General features: G+C 32.7%; 4 protein-coding genes across 9 annotated transcripts; 2 read left to right on the top strand and 2 right to left on the bottom strand.

The window, feature by feature from the left end:
• Window positions 1–21: 21 nt before the first annotated feature.
• Window positions 22–3,938, top strand: LOC117224356 (uncharacterized). 3 transcript variants are annotated; one of them, XM_033477219.2, is made up of 11 exons: window positions 22–571; window positions 704–1,171; window positions 1,274–1,463; window positions 1,873–2,028; window positions 2,110–2,254; window positions 2,941–3,045; window positions 3,118–3,200; window positions 3,269–3,333; window positions 3,401–3,450; window positions 3,538–3,655; window positions 3,739–3,938. In XM_033477219.2, exons 1-11 carry the CDS (start codon window positions 389–391, stop codon window positions 3,796–3,798), a joined length of 1,623 nt encoding a protein of 540 aa, XP_033333110.2. In that variant the 5' UTR covers window positions 22–388; the 3' UTR covers window positions 3,799–3,938. The 3 variants fall into 3 exon arrangements, with proteins under 3 accessions (XP_033333110.2, XP_033333109.2, XP_033333108.2); XM_033477218.2 differs by having other exon boundaries at window positions 3,538–3,938; XM_033477217.2 differs by lacking the exons at window positions 2,941–3,045; window positions 3,118–3,200; window positions 3,269–3,333; ... (1 more) ...; window positions 3,538–3,655; window positions 3,739–3,938 and having other exon boundaries at window positions 2,110–2,893.
• Window positions 3,894–13,421, bottom strand: Oga (O-GlcNAcase). Of its 2 annotated transcripts, XM_033477215.2 has the most exons (13): window positions 12,906–13,421; window positions 12,725–12,776; window positions 12,321–12,654; window positions 11,811–12,249; window positions 11,153–11,736; window positions 10,730–11,050; window positions 10,478–10,652; window positions 8,454–8,507; window positions 6,968–7,053; window positions 6,717–6,886; window positions 6,437–6,632; window positions 6,201–6,360; window positions 3,894–6,122 (listed from the first exon to the last, which is right to left on the bottom strand). In XM_033477215.2, exons 1-13 carry the CDS (start codon window positions 12,973–12,975, stop codon window positions 5,986–5,988), a joined length of 2,778 nt encoding a protein of 925 aa, XP_033333106.2. In that variant the 5' UTR covers window positions 12,976–13,421; the 3' UTR covers window positions 3,894–5,985. The 2 variants fall into 2 exon arrangements, with proteins under 2 accessions (XP_033333106.2, XP_033333107.2); XM_033477216.2 differs by lacking the exon at window positions 8,454–8,507 and having other exon boundaries at window positions 12,906–13,420.
• Window positions 13,422–14,110: 689 nt separating this feature from the next.
• LOC117224353 (uncharacterized) lies at window positions 14,111–16,388 on the top strand. Its single transcript, XM_033477211.2, has 3 exons — window positions 14,111–14,883; window positions 14,963–15,998; window positions 16,072–16,388. The coding sequence occupies exons 1-3, from the start codon at window positions 14,665–14,667 to the stop codon at window positions 16,368–16,370; spliced, it is 1,554 nt and encodes a 517-aa protein (XP_033333102.2). The 5' UTR covers window positions 14,111–14,664; the 3' UTR covers window positions 16,371–16,388.
• A 99-nt stretch (window positions 16,389–16,487) lies between these two features.
• Window positions 16,488–20,357, bottom strand: Suv3 (Suv3 RNA helicase). Of its 3 annotated transcripts, none has more exons than XM_033477207.2 (15): window positions 20,123–20,357; window positions 19,790–20,043; window positions 19,488–19,710; window positions 19,217–19,385; window positions 19,046–19,157; window positions 18,777–18,907; window positions 18,373–18,686; window positions 18,138–18,279; window positions 17,890–18,048; window positions 17,635–17,814; window positions 17,421–17,569; window positions 17,204–17,322; window positions 17,061–17,111; window positions 16,856–16,962; window positions 16,488–16,725 (listed from the first exon to the last, which is right to left on the bottom strand). In XM_033477207.2, exons 1-15 carry the CDS (start codon window positions 20,194–20,196, stop codon window positions 16,636–16,638), a joined length of 2,274 nt encoding a protein of 757 aa, XP_033333098.2. In that variant the 5' UTR covers window positions 20,197–20,357; the 3' UTR covers window positions 16,488–16,635. The 3 variants fall into 3 exon arrangements, with proteins under 3 accessions (XP_033333098.2, XP_033333099.2, XP_033333100.2); XM_033477208.2 differs by having other exon boundaries at window positions 17,079–17,111; window positions 20,123–20,356; XM_033477209.2 differs by having other exon boundaries at window positions 19,790–20,022; window positions 20,123–20,356.
• Between the last annotated feature and the right edge of the window lie 433 nt (window positions 20,358–20,790).

The following is a 20,790-nucleotide window of genomic DNA, read 5'->3' as shown; positions in this document are numbered from 1 at the left end:
CTAAGCTTTATCAAGCCGGATCAAGCTGCGGCCCAGAGGTGTACAGGAGTAAGTCCTTCGAGAACTACATGTAGGTACAACAGAGAACCATTGGGAACTGGGGACTAGGGCCCAGGTATATTTCAAATTCAAATTTAAAATAAGCTGGGTTTTGAATCATTGCACGCGGCATATTTGAATTAAATCGAAGCCATCTTAAACCTTATTTGTAGTACATAGTAACAATTTGCTATCTACTATACCATGTATAGTACGTACCATGTAACCTAGGTAATGAATAAACAAGAATTGTTATCGATGTAATTCCCAACTTGCAATTGTGAAAACATTTCCGAATGTTTAGAAGTAGATAATTATTCGTGTAAATATTTTGTGATTTATCTTTATCATGTCCGATCAAGCAAAGAATTTATTAACACTGTATTACGGTCTTAACTCTAAAGTAACTGCTACAAAGTTTTTGTCTATTCACAAATCTATTGATAATATCAAAAGCGGAGAAGTGAGACAGTTTACTGAACAAACATCTGTCACCACTAACGAAGAGAACATATCTGAAGATGAGTGTCAGGTACTCTGATTTATTAAAAACTCTGATATATATATATTTTTTCTTTTAATTATTTATAATTTAAAATTGTATTTCAAAAAATGTTTCGGAAACATCGGTAGTTACTACGGTAAAAATAATTTGTTATCGTAGAAAAATACTGACGACGTTCGGAAATTGAGTATCGAGAGCGAGAAATGCCAAAGGTCATCAAGAGCTTTCAATAATATAGAAAATGCCTACGATTCCGAGGAGAGTTCGATTATTTGTGAAATCGATTCAGAACAAAATGTGGGGCATAACGCTAATGAAAATATCAAATTTGGAGCAGATCGTGCTGAATTTTCAAATACTGTTCCTGTCTTCGTTACAAAAGAGGGTGGTCATAAAGAGACAAACGGAAGTAACTCGAGTCTATCGTTTGCCGAGGATACATTACCAGATGTCTCCGATGCATCTGGTTTTACATTGAAAAGATCGCAGAGATCTTCAAAAACTGGTTCTCCTATGCCACCAGCAACAAAAATAGTACCTATCTGCAACGAAACATTTGCAGATTTCTCCGGAATTAATTTAAAACAATTCCCAAAAGAAATATTAAATGAATTTTCACAATTGAAGGTATCTTTTTTCTTTAAATAACGTTTTTAAATTATTCTGCGATTCTAAGATAATTTTTAATTAATCACGTGTAGATGATAAATGTTTTTGTCTGATCCTTAGATGCTATATCTGAGTAACAATGATTTAATCGAACTCCCAGATGAAATTTTCACATTTTTAAGACATGTTAAATGGTTGGATGTCAGGAATAATCAAATTTCTTCATTACCAAATAGTATTGAATCACATCAATGTATAGAAACCCTTCTCCTTCAGGCTAATAATATACAGGAGTTACCAATAGAATTATGTAAGCTTCATATGTATATTAAAAATAATAAATATTAAGTAGAAATTAAGTTAATTTTGAGCTAGAATTTTGTAGTAATTATGCGCTAATTAAAAGGTATAGTTAAATGTTAAAGACTCTCTCTCTCTCTCTCTCTCTCTCTCTCTCTCTCTCTCTCTCTTTCTTAAAGAGGAGGATTAGGAGATTAGGATCAAGGTAATTTTGAAGGTGAAAGCAGTTTTAGAATTGCATTATTTTATACAATTGTATTACAATTTAAACGAAAAATAGAGAAGTATACAAATATTCATTTTCTTTTTATTCCTTTTTGTTTTTCGAATCTATATGTATTCTTTCATATAAAGTATTTTGTATATACCATTTACTATCGAATGTTCGATTCCGAAAACATGGTATTACTCTATTTCAGGTACTTTGCCAAAATTGAAAACGCTTCAGGTAGCACAAAACCCACTTATTGTACCATCAAAGGATATTGTAGCCTCAGGAATTACATCGATCTTGACATTTTTAAGATTAGAATGGAACAAAATTCATCCAGATCATCAAATAGAATCTAAGGAATGTAAGCGAGTCGGTTAAGTAGTCTTTAAAATAAATTATATTTAAAATTTACTAAAGCATTAACTTCTACTTTATGTTTTAGACAAAATTGAGCCAAAGTTATCAACTATTCTTTGTTATCAATCTCCAAGAAAGACGAAAACAAAGACTGTAACTTCCAGAATTCAAGTTCACAACAAAAATACGTCTATCAGGGAGAAATGCAAGACTTATAAACCTAGTAACAGGTATTCCACTGATAAATCGACTACTTCGTTGAACAGTTGTTTATTTAAAAAAAATTCAACTATCCTCTGTGACACCTGTTTGCAAAAAGGAGTTGGTATCAGAATAAATGAAAAGTCAGAGAACACGTACAAACAGTCAAAATATACATGCTTGAAAGCAACGAATGATCACAGAAGTAAGATAGACAGTTGTTTTGATACTGATACCGACGATGTCGGTAATAAGATGTTACGATTAATAGGTCCATCATCAAGGTCCCTTTATGTGAGACAAAATGTTAGGGCATTAAAAACATATTATAAATTTGTACAGAATGATTGTAGAGTTAAATCAGCTGCTGACAACTTCGTGTGCTTTGTACCTTTAAAAGCAGAGAAATCTTATTCATTGGAGGAAAATCATAAGAAATATGGTAATACTGGAAATGTTGATCACTGTTTTAATATTATTACAAATGATGCAAAAAGATTTAAGTTGTATCCAATGAGAGTAAACAATCCGGACTGGATGTTGTCGTGTTTAAAAAATTATATAGGATTACACGAATAACTAATAAAAGATTATGTATGAATAAGATCATAGTTATGTATCTAGAAATAGACAATTTAAGAAAAATAAAAGTTTCTTTTAATTATGAATTTCTCGTATTATTCAGATAGTTTTTCAAATTCTATGATTGATTTAGGTGTGAAAATAAAAGTGCAAATACTTTAGAGGAACGTCGTATATTGTGGTACTCCAAAGCAAGAGATTTATTGGCAAAACAAGCTTTAATACTACAAAAATTGAAGTACGTATTGCGATGCTGTTAATATTTTGCGTGTGTGACACTTATTATTATCACAGCTCAATTGTTTCTTAGGGATGAAAATGTTCTGAAAAAGTGGAGACTAGATAGAAAAAGTTTTAATGTAGCTATGGAAAGGGCAATGAATAGAAATGAAGGTACCGCACTGTAATTTGTCTTATGTTATTGTTAGATAATTAAATTCTATGAAACTTTCATTTTGTAGATGACATTCCCTTTGGATTTGATTTAGAAGATTATATCTCAATATTCAAACAAGCACCAAAATCGGTGAGATCAATATAGAACATCTGTTTAAAAATTTGTCAAAATTGATATTCATCGATTTAAATTTTAGAATACTACACGATCGGAAGATAAGGGAAGACAGAAATTCAATCCACCAAAGTAAGCGAGAAGTTGTGCCATTTTTGTAGTTGTCAAAACGATAAAACATTTAGTAAAAAATTAACTGTGAAAATACTTTTGTTACAGTGATATTAATGTGACAATCAATAATTTGCTGAAATCTTTGAATTACTTGGACACAAAAGCTATGGACACGGTAACTCCAAGAACTACACAATGTCTACTGGAAAAAGACATGAGAAAGGTATTTATTCAACATGACTATCGTAAAGAAAAAAAATATATTTTACAAGCCTTCTTATTTGATATGTTTCCTTGAAATTTCAGATATTAGAATATCAAAATGAAATTAAAAACTTGCAAAAGTATAACGCGACGTTGCAATAGCGACTTTAAATATTTAAAATATTAAAAAATGTTTGTATTAAAATTATTATCCTATTGCAATCTTTTCCCGTTTTTAATACTGATTACACCAAGAGTATCAGTCTTGACATTTTTATTTAAATAAATCAGTAGTAATCACATATTGTTCCATAATGTTAATTAAACATATTATTACTTACGAGTACATGACGAGGCAACTGGAAATATTATTATAAGACTATAAAGTAGAAAACTAATGTACGACAAATTTTGTTTGTACAACACTAGTATAAAATGAATTTATATTAGTATTTCTGTAAAAATATATGGACGTATTTAATATAGGAGAAATATGGTGGTAAAAAGTATTTAAAAATTGTGCATATACGACGATAAATATAAATAAGATAATTGTTTTCCAGTATTCTCGTCAAAATAACATTTCTCTTCGTTTGATCATCGTGAAAATCTAGCGAGTAGGTATTATACAATTTCTATAAAACAGTAAAAATGGAATTAAAATAGATTCGAACAATGTAATTATCTTCACAATGATCAAACTCCCTTTGTACATGGCACTACTTCAAATCCTATTACAGTATCATCTTGATCGGAATCAATGGTCATATTTCACTCCGCAATACAATTATATTTATAATAGTATTTATGTAGTTTAATAGTTGTAAGGCAGATACCTAAGATCTTCATTTTTTTTTAATTTTATTTCTTCCCTTTTCACGTGTCGCGTACTTTCTTTTATCTCTGATTACTTTTTATTTTCTGGTTCTGTACATTCGTGACGCGCATCGAAGACAGTACAGATCACTAATTCGTTAGTGTCTACTAATCAGGTTCGACGCAACAATCTAAGTGTTATTAATTTGTTGAAAATTTAAAGTTTATGATTTTTGTTCCTTTCCAAAAACATCAACTGTTTCTTTTTACACATTTTAAGAGTCGGTTACTACTGATGTGGCAACAAACTTAATATTCAAAACAAACAATTACATAAAACCTGTGACTCCAGTTCACAAATCAATCAGATTATAAATAGTTAACTGTATTGTTACATTTTGGGTGGTAATGAAATTATTTGCTATTTTTCTAAAGAATCCTATATATCACATTCTGTGGCAATGCATACACACATGTGGTATGTAATATGTATATTGCAAACGTAGAGCCGATTAGATATAGTTAGTAATACCGATGTTTTCGATGAAAAGATACTACTATTAGAATGATAATGTTAAAAGTAAAAAGACCTCATAGCGCGGGCATATTAAGAACCAACTCTATACATATATGTATATATCGCAGTAAAATACTTAACACTATGAGACAGTAAAATACCTATGGAATTAGGTAGCTTTCTTTAAGAAACTTGAACCGGATGTTAAAATTAGATTTTGTGCCTAGCATTCTTGTAACAAATAATTATATATTTCGAAAAATCAAACTGCCATTCATTCTGTTCACAATTATCCGCGCACGTGATCGATTTCGATAAAAAAATATCCTTCAATGAGTTAAAAAGCTTCGATAATTATAATTTATCACTTGAATACACAAACACACAGAGACATACTGACATATTTTTTCGCCGTAGACGACCCAACAACACGTTATATACATCCTTTTTAAAGAAACCTTACTATTAATATACAAGCATACCAGATACACTAAAGTTTCGCAGCGATCTAACACACAAATGCAAATTTTTATAAAATTAACATATTCGCTTTTCTGCTATTCCATTACCGCCTTGCTATTCCAGTAATTCTTACTATTGCACATTTTACACTTTTCTCCGCGATCTCTTTCACGTTTTTCTTTAGCGACATACTCTGTATATACATATCATATGTACGAATATATTGTTAAACACATTTAGGTGATTCTCTAATTTAAGAAGGCAGATGTTCTGGGACAGTTCTCAGAAAGAAAATATGATTTATCAATGAACGTATGATGTAGAGAACCTCTCTCAAGATCTTTTTTCCTTACAAAAAGATATCCATTTCTTTCGACGAATAATATATTCTGTCCTTGTAAAATAGAACAGACAGAAATGTGTCCACGAATTCATCTAGAAATTACCGTATTCCCACACGATCTTGGCTACTTCTAAACATTAGAAGTTTTCTTTGAAGATGGTTCGAACAAGTAAACCTTATTTACAAATATTACCGGCGTGCTCACTCTCTGTTAGAAACTTCTGCACATAGTTTTGATTCCAGAGTGTTCTTCGTGCGCTTGATTCAGGTCAACAAAACCTAATTTACTATAAAACTCTTGCGACTCTTTCTCGGTGCTGGACATAGTGGTGTGTACTCCAAAAGAACCTGCAGACAGTATTAGAGTTAGTTAGATCAACCGTAAGTGTTACTTCCATGAACAATAATCTGTTAAAGAGTATTGACCATTTGCTCTCAGAGCAGCGAGAATACACGTAATTAGTCGTTTAGGAACAGACTGATCTGTCAAACATGGCAACACTGCGCACAAAAGATTTGACGGATGTTGCCTGCATAATTGCTCAGATACCTCCGGGACAAATGAATGAAAGTATCGTATGGCATCCTAAAAAGAAACAAATTTCAGGTATTAATAAATTAGAAAGATTAACAACTCATAAAACGTTATTTAAATATTATACCTGAACATTTTGAGACATATCATTTATACTATCGTCCAATGGGTATTTTAAACGTAACTCGGGTATCCAAGAAACCGCTAACTTTTGGTTGTAAGTCTTCACATTCAAGGCAGCCAATGCATAACCCACTATACCGCTCTCGTCTTCGACAACCATACAAAGTTCTGGACTTAAAGTTAGAAAACCACCAATCAATCTGTAGTGAGAAATGGGGGTAAAACGGTGAATAGTTATTACTTGATCTGTGATGAATGTTAGTTAAACTTAAAGCCTCGAGTACCTATCTGCCACTGCAGACGATATTGTGGAACCATAAAGTTTATTGCATACGGCATAAACTCCTTCTTCATCGCTGGATAAGTAAGGCCTAATTGTATAAATCTTACTACTAGGCACTTCTGGTGCTTTGTAAACGAATAGATCATTTCCACTATCCACTGGAATTAGTCTCTGTAAAGTGTGAAAGTTAATGTTACACCGGTTAGAATTTGTTATAAAACAAACATTGTACGAAAAAGCACATCAACATACCTGTAGATCAGCTGTGAGACCCCCACGGAAAACCCATGGCTCTTGATCTCCGCTCATAAATGTTTCTTTCCAGCCATTCGAGAACCCTATCCCAAAGACAGTATTTGAACTTAATAAATGATGAAGCGTGTGACTTGTGTACGCGCGATTATGCAGTTTATTAAATATATGATACGGCTTCCACTGCCCTGAGCACTAACTTTAATTAAATTTACACATGCATAAGTATACTTTCGATCGATGGCGCCGCATTTTCTTTATCTCATTCGGCATATCAAATCCTTCACAACGTTCATATGATAGGAAGAATAATATCACGAGATAAAGAAATACATCGGATCGAATAACTACGGTGCAACATTTCCATGAGTAAAATCATATTTACTGCGTGTATGCGTGTGTTTGCGTGTATGTGTGCGCGCGAGCGTGTTTGAAATAATTAGAAATCCACATACTGAATACTTTAAGAATAAAGATAAATAAGGAAGACTTGTGGTATTGCATTTCACATCTATCTCATTCGTATGAGATTTTAATGTTAAATAACCATGTACTAATATTAAATTTTAACTAATTAATATCAATATGATATTTACAAAGTAATTGTATTTAAAGAATGTTGCACCAAAGTTCGCGCAGTGATCATTTTTTAGGATAAGGGAGAGAGGAACTGGATTAATGGAATGATAATCCAGTTTGCCAAAATGCGCCTGAAATAAAAGTCCTATTACTCCTGAAAAAGAATATAGATTCTGGAACTAAAAGAAATTAGTACAGGCAAGTTGGCAAAAGGAAGATGTTTCCTAGTCATTCTCAACCTACAGAAGATGTTCTCATAAAACCAATAAAACCGTCAATTCGGAAAAATGTTATCCATCATTGTAAGTAAAAAAATAAACTTCTGCAAATTTTAAGATATAATTTAAAAAATATATAGATACAACTCTTGCAGGCTGTACGTGACTAGTACAATAGTTATAGGGAAAGCTCGTACAGTTCGCAAAGTTCTATCTTAACTTTGCCAATTTAAGAGAAGCTACGGATAGACCCACTTTATATGCAAAAATTTGTACCACATTTTAATTTGGTTGCATACAATTAAAAAGATTTACCTGTTGCCTTTGAGAAAGCTTGTAATGCAATTTCAAATAAATATTGTGATGTGTGAATTGTGTAAAATCGAATAGAAATTAAAAAGATTATTTATAAACACAAGGTACACCCGAAATTTTTATCATTTTTGCAGAATAAGAAAGTGTGTCCATTTTATTAGACTTAGGTACAAAAGGTATTTGTGTTGAGTACACATAGATCCTTCTAGACATCAGAACGCTGCTTCTACGCGCAAATCTCTTGTTCATATTAATTGCAATGATCTTTACAAAGCTTCAAACACAAACTAATAATATGCAATTGTTTTCGTCGAGTTGAAGCTTTGTTAGACGCGCGCTTTTTGTTGGATTACTCAGACTGGTGAATCGCATACATGTGTAGCTCCCCTGGGTAAATGATGTCATCGTTGACGGGAATCTGCCAAACGCTATCAACAAGACAGAAAACACAGAAATGCACGGTTAGTCAGTGAAGCTGTACTGTTCTTGGATACACTTATATTGTTGGCAAAAATAATTCGCTACAGATTATTATTACTCCTCCTTATACCGTTCTTAACTGCACAAAAGTATATGCAACGAAACTATGTAATATTAATGTAACGAATAATTTCCTGCCGAACATTATCTGTGAAAGAATGTCAGCCAATATGTTAATAGCTGGCATAAGGTTATTTATAAAACACAGTATTTGTTCAGGTTCACATTGTTGCTGTTAAATAGTTTCCCAGAAAGTGTTTGCTATGGAAAATTGTTTCGCCAAGTTGTTGCGCCATCAAATCACATCAATTCTCTTAATTTTAAGGAAACAAATGGTTTACAATTCTTAATAATATTCATATATGCAAATTTTTGATAATATTCAAGAAAAGAACTGCTGCGATTTGATTTCATATCGACAGAATTATAAATAGGAAGCCGTCAGTCGAGAAAGAAAAAGATCATTTTATGAAAATATCTCTGTATAATAAAACTCAAAGGAAGACTATCAAGTTAGTTTCAAGTGTAGAATGAATTATTAAGTTTCTGCTTTAGTTTCTTTTTCTTTTATAAAAGATCTTATATTTAACAATCGTGTACACAGTCTGTGCATGTAAGAAATACGAATACATTAAGAAATAAGAAGAACAAATTCAATTTACGCTTTCAACTAATTCCAATTTTGACTTACGGCGACCGTTCTTGTCTGTTTACGCGCGCCACGGGGTACATTTGGTTCTAAAGCGCAGAAACAAATGTACAAATGCAGTTTCATAGATAAGCGATCTATGAAATATTTTAGTTCCAACTATTAGTGATGCCTGTTTACTTCTCCACTGTTTAGAAAATAATCTACAATATCGAACGATAGAAATACATAGTTACATTTGTTTAAGTTACCTTCAGAATTCTTTCTGTAATCAAACATTATTCATGCCTATATCTTGAGTTAAAACGAGTATTTGGAGAGTAATGTTGGTAAAACACGCATTTTATATGCAGTGAAAAGAGCTTATATTTTTACTATCCAATTATCACGTTTGTAAAGCGAATACAAAGAATAAAAATGGTTGAGTTAAAATTAAGTTAACAAGACATCAGTAACTTTCGGAGTTAGTGGTTCATGATTTGTATGTGTTTTACGATTGTATAATGATGTCATTTCACAAGGATGAACAGTGTAGTAATACGGTAAATCATGATACCATATTAAATAAATATTTCTTTTACAAGAAACATAAGGCAATATGTTTACAACGAATACACATACGAGATATTTTTCTCAACACTATTAATGTGTTTCTAAACTGTAATTATTATAAGTTTTGTGGTGATCTTTTGTTGATATTTAGGTGATATAATAATATCCTCCTTGTAAAAGGACAAATTATGTGGGATAAAAAAAGAGTAGAACAGTACACTTACCAATACTCGAGACACTTTTGTTCTGAAATATAAGTATAGGTAATAAATTATAATACTTTTGAGAAAAGTTCATAACAGCACTCATCTGTAGCACAATAAATACAATTCTCTACTACTTAAGACAATGGAAATATTATGTGAAAAATAATAATCGCGGTAGCATGTTATACATTTTATAACTATAAGAAAATGTTGTGAACAATTACTTTTACATTATTGTACCAGCATATTAGCATTTTGGACAAACTTTCTTTATATACTTTTATCGCTACTGTCTTCGTATATTTTGTAATTATAGGAATTAACGATGAAGGATTACAAAATATTTAATTGACACTGAAAATGCTATTTCAAACGTGATGTGGACCATTGAATAGTACTAATTTTTACTTGATTTAGAATACTCTTCTCTGAATTCACTTCACTTCTTTTGTGTACATATATTTAGTTTCTTATAATAATACTATATACTATAAATAATAATGCAACTTACCCAACCATTTCACGTAACTGTTTAAGAGGGACACGACTCCTCTCATATCCCAAACATACGAATACAAATCGTACAGCAACTCACGATTATTACAATATGTAAGCCGTTGAAATAGTCTGTTCACGGCATTGCACATGTCGTTCATTTTTGCCGCTCTTGCGTGCCATTCTTCAACCTGAAATTTTATTTCATTGAATTGCACATACAAAAATTTAGAAAATATTCGCCGAATAGAAATGTTATGTTACTCACGTCCGACTGAGATACACTCTCATCTTCTTTTAACTTTTTCATGACGACGTGAGCATTACTTTTTAGCCAGTTAAATTCTTGTAACAACTGAATACCTTGACCACCATGTTCAAACGGCAAATAAAATAGATCGCATAGTAACGAAAGATCTTCCGACGTTAATCTTTTATCAGCATCAATAGAATCTTGCGATTCTTGATCCGTATTGTCGGTAGTATCATGATTTTCACTATCATTCTCCACAATCATTTGTGTACCATTTACTATCGGAGACGCGCTGTCCACTTCAACTTGCATACTACCAGATGCCTCGCTACAAGTCTATAAAAAAGATATTATAATGAATAATGTAAATTTGATGCATTAACTACTAAAAAATTGGCTTTCCAATAGAGATACTTTTTTAAACGATGAAATACTTACAGATGCATTCTCTATCATAACATCGTCTTCCGCCTGAATCTTGGCTGCATGCGCTGGAGAATTATTAGGCGTTGTATTACAATCCATAGGTTCTACGACCGACAGTACATTCGTAGTTGACACGGTTCCTGTATTAGTGGAAATTGCTGAAATTATAGGTTCACTGATAACAGTTGTCTCCGATACTAATGAGTTCATCACTGGACCAGTGGGCGGTACGAAATTATCGCTTGTTGTTACTGTCGAGCAAACTTCGGCCAATGCTTGAAGATGGCTGGAATTGGTTACTGATCCAGCTGTCGCAGGAACGGTAGTAGTTGTAGTTGATGTAAGACTCATACAAGTATTTACAGAAGGTATTATTGGTATTGGTATCGTTGGGGCCACACACGGCTGTGGTTTTGCTATAACGCCCCACGCTGCCCGCTTTTTGTTAAATTCTAGTAACCAGTCATTTATGGCCATTTTTAAAGCATGTCGGGGATGATATATATTCGGTGACATTGTTGAAGGAAGTACATCTTCACCAAGCAAACCATCCTCTGTTTCTGTTTCTAATCTTATGTCAGCTGATACAGAATCATCTATGAAATGTGAAATAATTAGCCCATAATGCCAAGAATAATACATATAAAATTACATACAGTTAAATACATACTCAAGTCTCTCTTTCCATCTATATTACATCTGCTCCACTGAGCCAAAGTATGAATTGCTATAAAGTTTGCTCCGTACTCGCAATTAGGATTCGTTAAAACACCCCTCAATCTAGGAATCAGATCAGGAGATCTACCAGAATATGGACCTAGAAATACTCTTTTTTGATCATAATCATTAGCATGCAAATTATCCCATATGACTGGTGGCCTTCTTAAAACCTCTGTTATTTCCTCTATGGACTCGACAGTCAGAAGTCTTGATATTACTTTAGGACCAGTCCACATTATGTCAATTTCCTGTGCTAGTTTATTACCAAGCGTATTAAGATACTCCGAAGATGTTACATTTGGCATTGCACGAGTTGCACAGTACTGTGTTGGACATAAAAGAAATTTTGGTTGACCTAGATGTTGAAATATATCGTTTGTAACAGAAACCTTTAACAAAAGAAATATCATAATTATAATTATCGAGATTTATCATATTTAACAGACTATACGATACATACTTGTGCATGGGCAAAGGATTGAAATACTTCTTTGTCCGCTTCACTCATTTCTGGTTCTATGTCATCGAATAACAATGCAAACGCAGTACAACCAAACTGACTGACTTGCTCTAACTTCCTTTTCAATATAGTAACTTCTTTTGTACTTGAATAAGTGATATCTAATCCTGGTGATAGAGCATAATAAAAAGTGATACCACAATCTTTAGCAGCTGTTATCAAACCAGTCAAATGTTCTGCTTCTTCTACGGTATACAAATCCCTCCAGTACGCACGGTGCTTGTAATCATCTTTTGGAGCATACAAGTACGAGTCCATTCCCCATTTTTTTAATCTAAAAACCATTTAATATAATAGCAATATGATACAATGGAAAAATATCGATGTAAATGCAAAGTACTTGCTTTTGAAATAGATCTTTCCTCTGTTCAGTGGTCCAAGGCCGTCCATAGAAACCTGTAATAAAAAAATTATCATAGTGGTGAATAGAGCACATTCCAATAGCCCCCGCTCTTATGCGAGACCATCGTAAAAATGACCAAATATATACGTCGGTTTCGAATCTCTTAAAAGCGGGTTTCATACCTTCGACGACGCCGCAAATAAAGTTTCCATTTTCCGTATTCAAATTCACGGCCCCATTTGTCTCCGCCATTGCGGATCACAAGAGACACGTCTATATAGTTTCGGACAACGTAAATGATCAAAGAAGTTGCATGCAAAATGTTGCCGTTTTTCTAAGAGACGATTACAGGGGGAGCAAGAAACCAGTGCTGGTATTATTCGGGGTGTACAATTTTGTTGAACGAACGTTACGACAGCATTCCTTGCGAACCTAGCAAGGAAATGAAAATTTACTTAGAACTGATGCGATCCCGTAGGAACGAAAATTCCGTTTTCTATGTTCGTGTAACAGACTGCACTGCACCACTGGACTACATTAATAGATATACTAATATCAACTGATGATATGTATCCTAGACTAGATTCCTAGTCAATACCACAGATTATGTGTTTACTCGATTAGATACGAAATACCGATGTTTTTTCGAGAAACAAATTCCAGAACGTATGCGTGAAATAAATTGTGTTCTATGAATATAGCTGCAGGATCTTAACTTTGCAGTAGCAACAACATTCAAGGCAAGTTAAAACTATGTACCGTATGTACCGCGCGCGCGCGCGCGCGTGTGTGTGTGTGTGTGTGTGTGTGTGTACAAATGTATTATAACGTCCATTTGTTTTATTTTTCTTATTTCTAGTTATCTATTTCATTTTTCTTGATTATTGTTAGGAAATTGTTCGTATCTGTCTGAAATTGTATTTTTGTGTGAAATATCAGCATTGGTGAACGAGTTTCTTCTTTTCTTTCTTTCTTTGTTTTATTTTGTATATAACATATTTCCTTATGTACATATGTATTGGCTTTAAGTTCGAGAACAAAGCCACTGAAATATAACTTACGCGTACAATTTATAATGTAATGAATACGATTTATAATGTAAAAAAACAGCCAATTCCAACTGTTTAAAGAAAAAGAAAAATTTAAAAATTATCCATGCTTACATAAAGATAAAGATTAAATTTAAATTTAAATTTAAATACCGTACTATGTACATATATATGTACATTGACAATTCATTATCTAATACAAGCGATTTCTGGCTTAGAATTGCAAGTAATTTAACTTTCAAATAAAATTGATATTGAGATGCATATTGGAACTAGGACACACTGTGTGTACTCATGAGAATTGAGCCTACGTATGTATGTACCGCCTGAAACTACATATTTAACAATGCATTCTGGGAATGCGATTAGCGGAATCACAAAAACACAAGATGAAAATAAATAATGTACCACAGATATTTTCAAACGTTACGTGCTGTTCGGTTTCCTATTGAAATCCCGTGAAAATCTGACTGTTAAAATATATTGTAAAATTAATTATAAAATACCGTTACTTACCGTTATCAGTGTGTTTGCAGTTGAAAAATCGTACACTCAACGGCAAGGAAGAATTCTGAAGTATGGTGTAAACAAATCCGAATTAAGTTTGTTACAATTGACATACATATATAATTAATCGTATGGTAGTAAAGTAATGGTTATTCAGTGAATACGCGTTATCTTTTTCTCAATGTTTTGCAGAAAGTATTATAACCTATACAGGTATCAACGATCTATTGTTAATGTTGTACAGTGTTAATTAATTACATAGTTTTATGGTGAAGTCTTGTGATATGTTCTTTATACATGATCACGACAGTGTGATGCGAAACGTGTCGGTAAAACTCAATTGTATTACATAGAATCACGAGGAAACATACTTTAATGTGTCACCATGACGCGCAAGTGTGTTATGTGTAAGGAAACCAATTACAGGAACAGTTACAGCTTTTTCTCTGCGCCCAAAGATCCAGAAACGCGACAGAAATGGCAAGACGCGATTGCAATTGAAAATTATGCTGTCACAGATGACACGTATGTTTGCAGCAAACATTTTCATAGGGATGATATAATTACGCATTGGGCTAGTGGAGTACCACCCTATGTTATAACAGTAAGTAATAATAGTTCCACATTTGTATCTTTATTTTATCTTATCAGTTTTTTTTCTTATAAACTTGTGTTTATAACAGATTAAATACAAAAAGTGTAGATTAAGACCAGGAGCAGTACCTGGGAGAAACTATCATGATGAAAACGAGGATATAAATCCAGAACATTCTGATAACTCGGATGATAATTATTCACCATTTAAATTGAAAAAGATGGATACAGCAGAAGAGACAAAAAAGGATCCTGTTATATCTAAGGCTGATGAAAAATTAGAAATAAATTGTTACGAAAAGCATAGAGTTATACCGTTGCATTATAAATACAGTAGAGAATTTCATGATCACAACTACATGCCAAATGCAAAATCAACTACGGTAGAAGCATTACAGGACGACTCGGATACAGATGACGAATCCAACAAAGAATCTGTGGAAATGAATTTTAAACAGGTAAAGAGAAACAACACGATACACCGTGACAAAAACACTGAAACTTTTGTGGATGTAAATGCAATAGAAAATCCGACTTTTAATAACGAGGGGGCAGGCGAACAACAAATCTGTGCAGAAGATTCGCATGAAAATGCATCCAACAAAGTATCAGAATTTTCTTCGAAGGTTTCCGACCCTCTTGAAGGAACTGAAATGTTGGTAAAGTTTTGGGAACATAAAATAGTAAAGGAAGAACCGCCAGACAATAATTACAGCAGGAATGAAAATTTGCCTGTAGAAAATCAAATAAGTAATAATCACGATCAATCAGAGGCATGCTCCACTGCGAACAATGATATTGAAGAGAATGAAATGTTGTTTGAAGATTTACTCGAAATATGTACAGAAGTACTATTACCTCGTGGCTGGTCTTGTTTGGTAACATCAACAGGCCATGCCACAACGATAGTGTACATGTATATGGCAATTACGAAAAATGGTATGCCTTTTACAGAGAAACAAGTGTTTATAAAGAGCGACATGACATTACATTGCGTCGCTGTAAATAGAGAAATTAATCCCCTCGCTAATAATCTCATAAAAGAAGGGAAACATTTACGAGTACAAAATTTATTAGATATAGAAGAACTTATCGAAGAATTTGATCAGAGAATGATTTGTCAAGGTATGTATGGTTTTTATGTAGGTTTTTATATAGTATGAGTACGAGAGGAAATTTACTCTTTCCTTTTTATCAGGTATATACAATACTGAAAGTTTTCAAGAAGTTACCGACATTAAAGTAGCCTACAAAGACGGTGTAAAATGGAGACACATATTATGTCCATTGATAATGAATAATGGTTCGTTACGATGTACAAGATGTATCAATCTGTCTCATAGACTGCAACGCAGATCAAAAATACGGCATCCCCTATCATACAATCTTTCTATATTCGCAAAAAACGAACAAAGATTACACAAACTTCGACAAAAGTACAAACGTACAAAAAAACAGACACGCAAACATGAGTTTATAAAAGTATCTGAGAAATAAATCTCAAATGATATTTGATTGTTGAATACATTCTCTCTTTTGCACTTGTTCGATGAATAGGGTGAATTATTTTCCAGACTACTAATTGTTTCAGTGACGAAATAAAAATACAGACTGTACATAAAAAAATCTCTTTAGTTTGAATAACTTGCATTCCTCTATTCGATATACATTTTCATTTGGGTTGCCCAAATATAAAAACGATGTTCCGTTGTATTGTTAATTTTATGTCAAATTATTTCAGAAAAAAAAGAAACAAAATATTCTACCTACGCTTCCAAGATTGTCGTGTTGTCATTTTTTTGTTATTATATTTCTTCCAACTATCATACTTTGGATTTTCTTTCCATTGTTTCTAAAACGATTAAGAATCACATAAATTAATACATTGCTAAATCGAGAAAAGATTGTTCAATGTTCAACCATACTTATCGCATGTCAATTTATATTGAGATTAATTCTGCTTTTTTTTCTTTTTCTTTTACCTTTGACCATTCCTGTCGCAATTGTTCTAACAATTCTGGCGTTAAAAGACCTTCGGATATTAATCTGTTTGTTAATTTACCCGATTTGGATGGATACACGGCATCGTCTGCAATATAAAGTATTGTATTGACTTTCTTAGTTTTTATATAACAATATAAATTAAATAATCATATATATTTTTAGCATGTACTAAACTATCTTTACCATACGGTTGATATTCACCTATAACTGATTGGTCATCTTGTACAGTAGAGCCTGTTGATCGATAGAATCAGTATTAGCGCGTGCTTCGTTTTTACATTTTATAATTACTTAACGACTAACATCATACTCTAAAATACTGATACCTGTTGCTACCTGGAACAGAATTTTCAATCTCCTCACTCCTTGTTCAATAATTTTATCCAATTCTTTCTGTATCCTTCGAATTTCAATTTCATCGGGAAATATATCGTTAAATCGATAGCTATATAATTACAAATATCGATAGGCATTAATAAATACAAAAAGGGCGACCTTAAACAACTAAAAATATAACAAAAGTATTATTGATATATTATTTACCTGAGCCAAAGGTAAATGTCCAATACATCAAATACTGATTCTAAATGCACAAGATCAGAAATATTTTCTGGTGGTTTTGGTGGCCATTTAATTTGGTTGCACAACCAAGAAGCAGTTATTTTTTCATTTTTACTACACTGTCGCGTATACTGTAAGGCAAATTAGGGAATTTTTAATATGAAAAGAAAACTCAATGGCAACTATTTCAAATTACCTTTAAGAACATATTGCACACAAATGGCATTTTTCTATTAACGGGTGCGCAACAAAATATATATTTCATACGAAGATTTAAAGGTATATGTTGTATCATATCAGCCAAAAATTTAAAATCTTCTAAATTGCAGATGAAGTAGAGAGAATCATCGACTTGACATAACGCAATAAATATATTCTGAAAAAGAAGAAGATATAGTGTAACCGTGATAAAAAGAGAGTATGGATAATCGAATATATTAATAAATATTACAATAAGATTTGAAAGCGGTGTGTTCGGCAGATAATAAGCGTATAATTCGATTTGATCAGCAGTTGGATGCAATCCAACCTGCTTTATATCCTCTGGGGTTTCATTTAATAATTTCTTTAATATTAAAAGATCTCCTGGTTTAAACGTTGTAACGTAGCCCTATTATAACACAACAGGATGTAATTATTCGTATTAGTTTTTATACATGACTAAATGTATTTAATCGATAATTAAATTAAATTACTTACGCATTGCCATTGCGTATTAAAACGACCAGCGCGCCCTGCTATTTGGAGGGCTGACGATACAGACATTATATCTACTTCCTTCTCGCCCATTTCATTTACAGTTAGCTGACAAACGGAATAAAATATAATTCGGCGGATATGTCTGAAATAGAGGTAACAAAATTTCATTATTTCCACAATATCGAAGCATAAATAAAACTTGTTGTATCAGTTACATTTGTTTCTATGAACTTACAAATTAAGACCCATTCCGATTGCATTAGTAGCTACTAGTATTTTACATTTATCATTCGGGTCATTAAATCGTTCAGCCTGGGCGAGTTTCGTGCCCGGTGGCAAACTACCATATATTACCGCTACTTCTTTCCCAATTCTTTCGAGAGTTTGTGACACATGAAATATATCATTTTTATTGAAACAAACTATACAGTCTCCTGGTTCAACAGCAGCCAACGTTCCAAGTGCAGCGTCTTCCACTATAAGATCGGTTAACCGTTCATATTTCTTAATTTCAACAGTTTCTCCTGTTGTTGCACATATAGACTGTACCTACGGTATAAAATATTAAGTTTATACGATAAAAGAAAATTTTCGTAAATTCTGATTAACAGTTTGAAAAATAATAATTATTGATCTTACAATAGGTAGAGCAGAATATTCGCCACATAAATGTAGTTCATCTGCAGTAATGCCCAAAAGGGCTCTTGTCCATGCCCAACCTCTACACAAATCACGCAACAACTGAATTTCATCAATTACAGCTACTTCATCTGTAAAAAAAGTCATAACAAATGTACAATTAAAATTATGTTCTCCGGCAGTTTCTTTACTAGAGAAAAAGAAGTATTAAATTTGAAATTCTTTATAACATCTAACATCAAAGAAAATATCAAACAATGAATACTCACACATATTTTGTACATTCACCATTTCTACAGAACATGCTATGTGTTGGGCAGGAGACATTTCATTTTTGGCAAACCTTTTTTCTTCTCCTGTTATTAAATCACAAGCTGTACCCTATAATGATTCATACTTATTACACTCACTCGAGAATTAATTCAATTTTCAGTACTAACCATAGAATTGCATTTATTAAAAACTTCAGCAGCTAATAATTTTAATGGACCGCAATAAACACCAGATTTTGCAGACATAAATCTTTCTAGAGCATGATAAGTTTTGCCGCTATTCGTGGGTCCAGCATGAAATATTATTTTTCTAATTTTGCTCCTGGCCATAGGATACCTTCAAATAACACGTAATACAAATATATATATTTGTATCGTTTGAATTATAATAAATGGACACAATACGTTTTTAAATACCAAAAATAATGCCGATCATTACCAACTGGGTGGATGTCGAAGATCACTGATTTTCTTGAGGTCATCCATGCAGTCAATGTGTGGATACGATTCCTTTGCATAACGTAAAAAATACGGGAACAGATCAGTAACATTTGCAGCTCCTTTAATAATGTCATTTAAGGTGACATGAAGATCCGTTGGTAAGGAATTCGATGACACACAATAATTTCGAAAATCGTTCAAAACTTTAATTAAGAGATCCTCTGAAAAATATCAGATGAATAATATTACAAAATATTTAAAATTAGTTGTTCAATATAAATCCTATGAAACGTGACTTACTATCTAATCCATGTGCTGCAGCTAAGTCTTTGATCGATTTTTTACTTGCAAAGGAGTTCATTGTTACTTTAACATCAGTTTTATTTAGTTCACCAGTCAGCTCAGCACCCACGTTTGTATTGCTTCGTTCAATTTTAATTGGAACAGGTTGAAACAACGAAGTTACATTTAATTCATTCTTTTTACTTTTCTGCCGTACACTTGCAAAACCTATTATTGCGGGATCTAAATGCCTAAAAATGATATGATACGAACTAGTTTATGCAATCATTTCTGAAAAATTCTTAGCCATATACAAGTACAATCTTTAGAATATAATTAATCAATGAAAACCTCAATAATGATGACATTAGAAAATTACTGCGTCCTTTCAACCGATCTATAACCAATTGTTTCAAAGTTATCATTTTTCAAGTTAATTATAGAAGCTTTCATATTCTAATATTTGAAATCAAGAAAACTGAACCTCGTGGGTTAACTTCTCCCACTTTTACGAGGTTATCGTAGATACAGGTACATCTATGTGCTATGTAGTGGCAGCGGCATCACGACACTCGCTAAATCTAAAAGTATGTGGTACTATGTACATACACGGTACAATATATAATGGATCCTACTCCTGCACACCTTCAAGCCGCAGCTTAATAATCCGTTAGCGAGGTTCGATACAGAAATTTTCTTCGCTCTGATTGGCTGACAATTCACTAGTGAGACAGGATCCACTGCGAACTGAACGCGCAATTAAACTTAGGGAGTAAAAGAAGTGTACAAAAGTAGGTCCCACATTACATACTATAGTTACGTATACTAACTTTGAAATTTAAATGTTGCATCATTCGATGCATAGACGCGGTCGTTGCCATGCAACTTGTATATGCCTTAGGCTTAACCATATTATGTATAACATCGTGTGTACAATATAGACAAGAGTTTAGAAAATTTACCCGAAACCAAGACTTGAAGTATGTCTCGTGTGAAGCTGACTCAATATTAATGAAACA

This window comes from Megalopta genalis, chromosome 13 (assembly GCF_051020955.1).
Source record: "Megalopta genalis isolate 19385.01 chromosome 13, iyMegGena1_principal, whole genome shotgun sequence".
Lineage (NCBI taxonomy): Eukaryota > Metazoa > Arthropoda > Insecta > Hymenoptera > Halictidae > Megalopta > Megalopta genalis.
The sequence above is the reverse complement of the archived record's forward strand: the minus strand, read 5'-3'. Positions and strand labels throughout refer to the sequence as shown.

Excerpts from the sequence above, each read along its gene's own strand:
- Suv3 (XM_033477207.2), bottom strand. The coding sequence starts at position 20,196 with ATGATAACTTTGAAACAATTGGTTATAGATCGGTTGAAAGGACGCAGT. Across the intron at positions 16,963-17,060 it reads AGGTGAATATCAACCGTATG|ACGATGCCGTGTATCCATCC; the intron begins GTAAAGATAGTT and ends TTTATATTGCAG. Across the intron at positions 16,726-16,855 it reads TGCGACAGGAATGGTCAAAG|AAACAATGGAAAGAAAATCC; the intron begins GTAAAAGAAAAA and ends TAATCGTTTTAG.
- Oga (XM_033477215.2), bottom strand. The coding sequence starts at position 12,975 with ATGGCGGAGACAAATGGGGCCGTGAATTTGAATACGGAAAATGGAAAC. Across the intron at positions 10,653-10,729 it reads AGAGTGTATCTCAGTCGGAC|GTTGAAGAATGGCACGCAAG; the intron begins GTGAGTAACATA and ends ATAAAATTTCAG. Across the intron at positions 6,887-6,967 it reads GTCTCACAGCTGATCTACAG|AGACTAATTCCAGTGGATAG; the intron begins GTATGTTGATGT and ends CACACTTTACAG.
- LOC117224353 (XM_033477211.2), top strand. The coding sequence starts at position 14,665 with ATGACGCGCAAGTGTGTTATGTGTAAGGAAACCAATTACAGGAACAGT. Across the intron at positions 14,884-14,962 it reads TACCACCCTATGTTATAACA|ATTAAATACAAAAAGTGTAG; the intron begins GTAAGTAATAAT and ends TGTTTATAACAG. Across the intron at positions 15,999-16,071 it reads TCAGAGAATGATTTGTCAAG|GTATATACAATACTGAAAGT; the intron begins GTATGTATGGTT and ends CCTTTTTATCAG.
- LOC117224356 (XM_033477217.2), top strand. The coding sequence starts at position 389 with ATGTCCGATCAAGCAAAGAATTTATTAACACTGTATTACGGTCTTAAC. Across the intron at positions 572-703 it reads TATCTGAAGATGAGTGTCAG|AAAAATACTGACGACGTTCG; the intron begins GTACTCTGATTT and ends TTGTTATCGTAG. Across the intron at positions 1,172-1,273 it reads ATGAATTTTCACAATTGAAG|ATGCTATATCTGAGTAACAA; the intron begins GTATCTTTTTTC and ends TCTGATCCTTAG.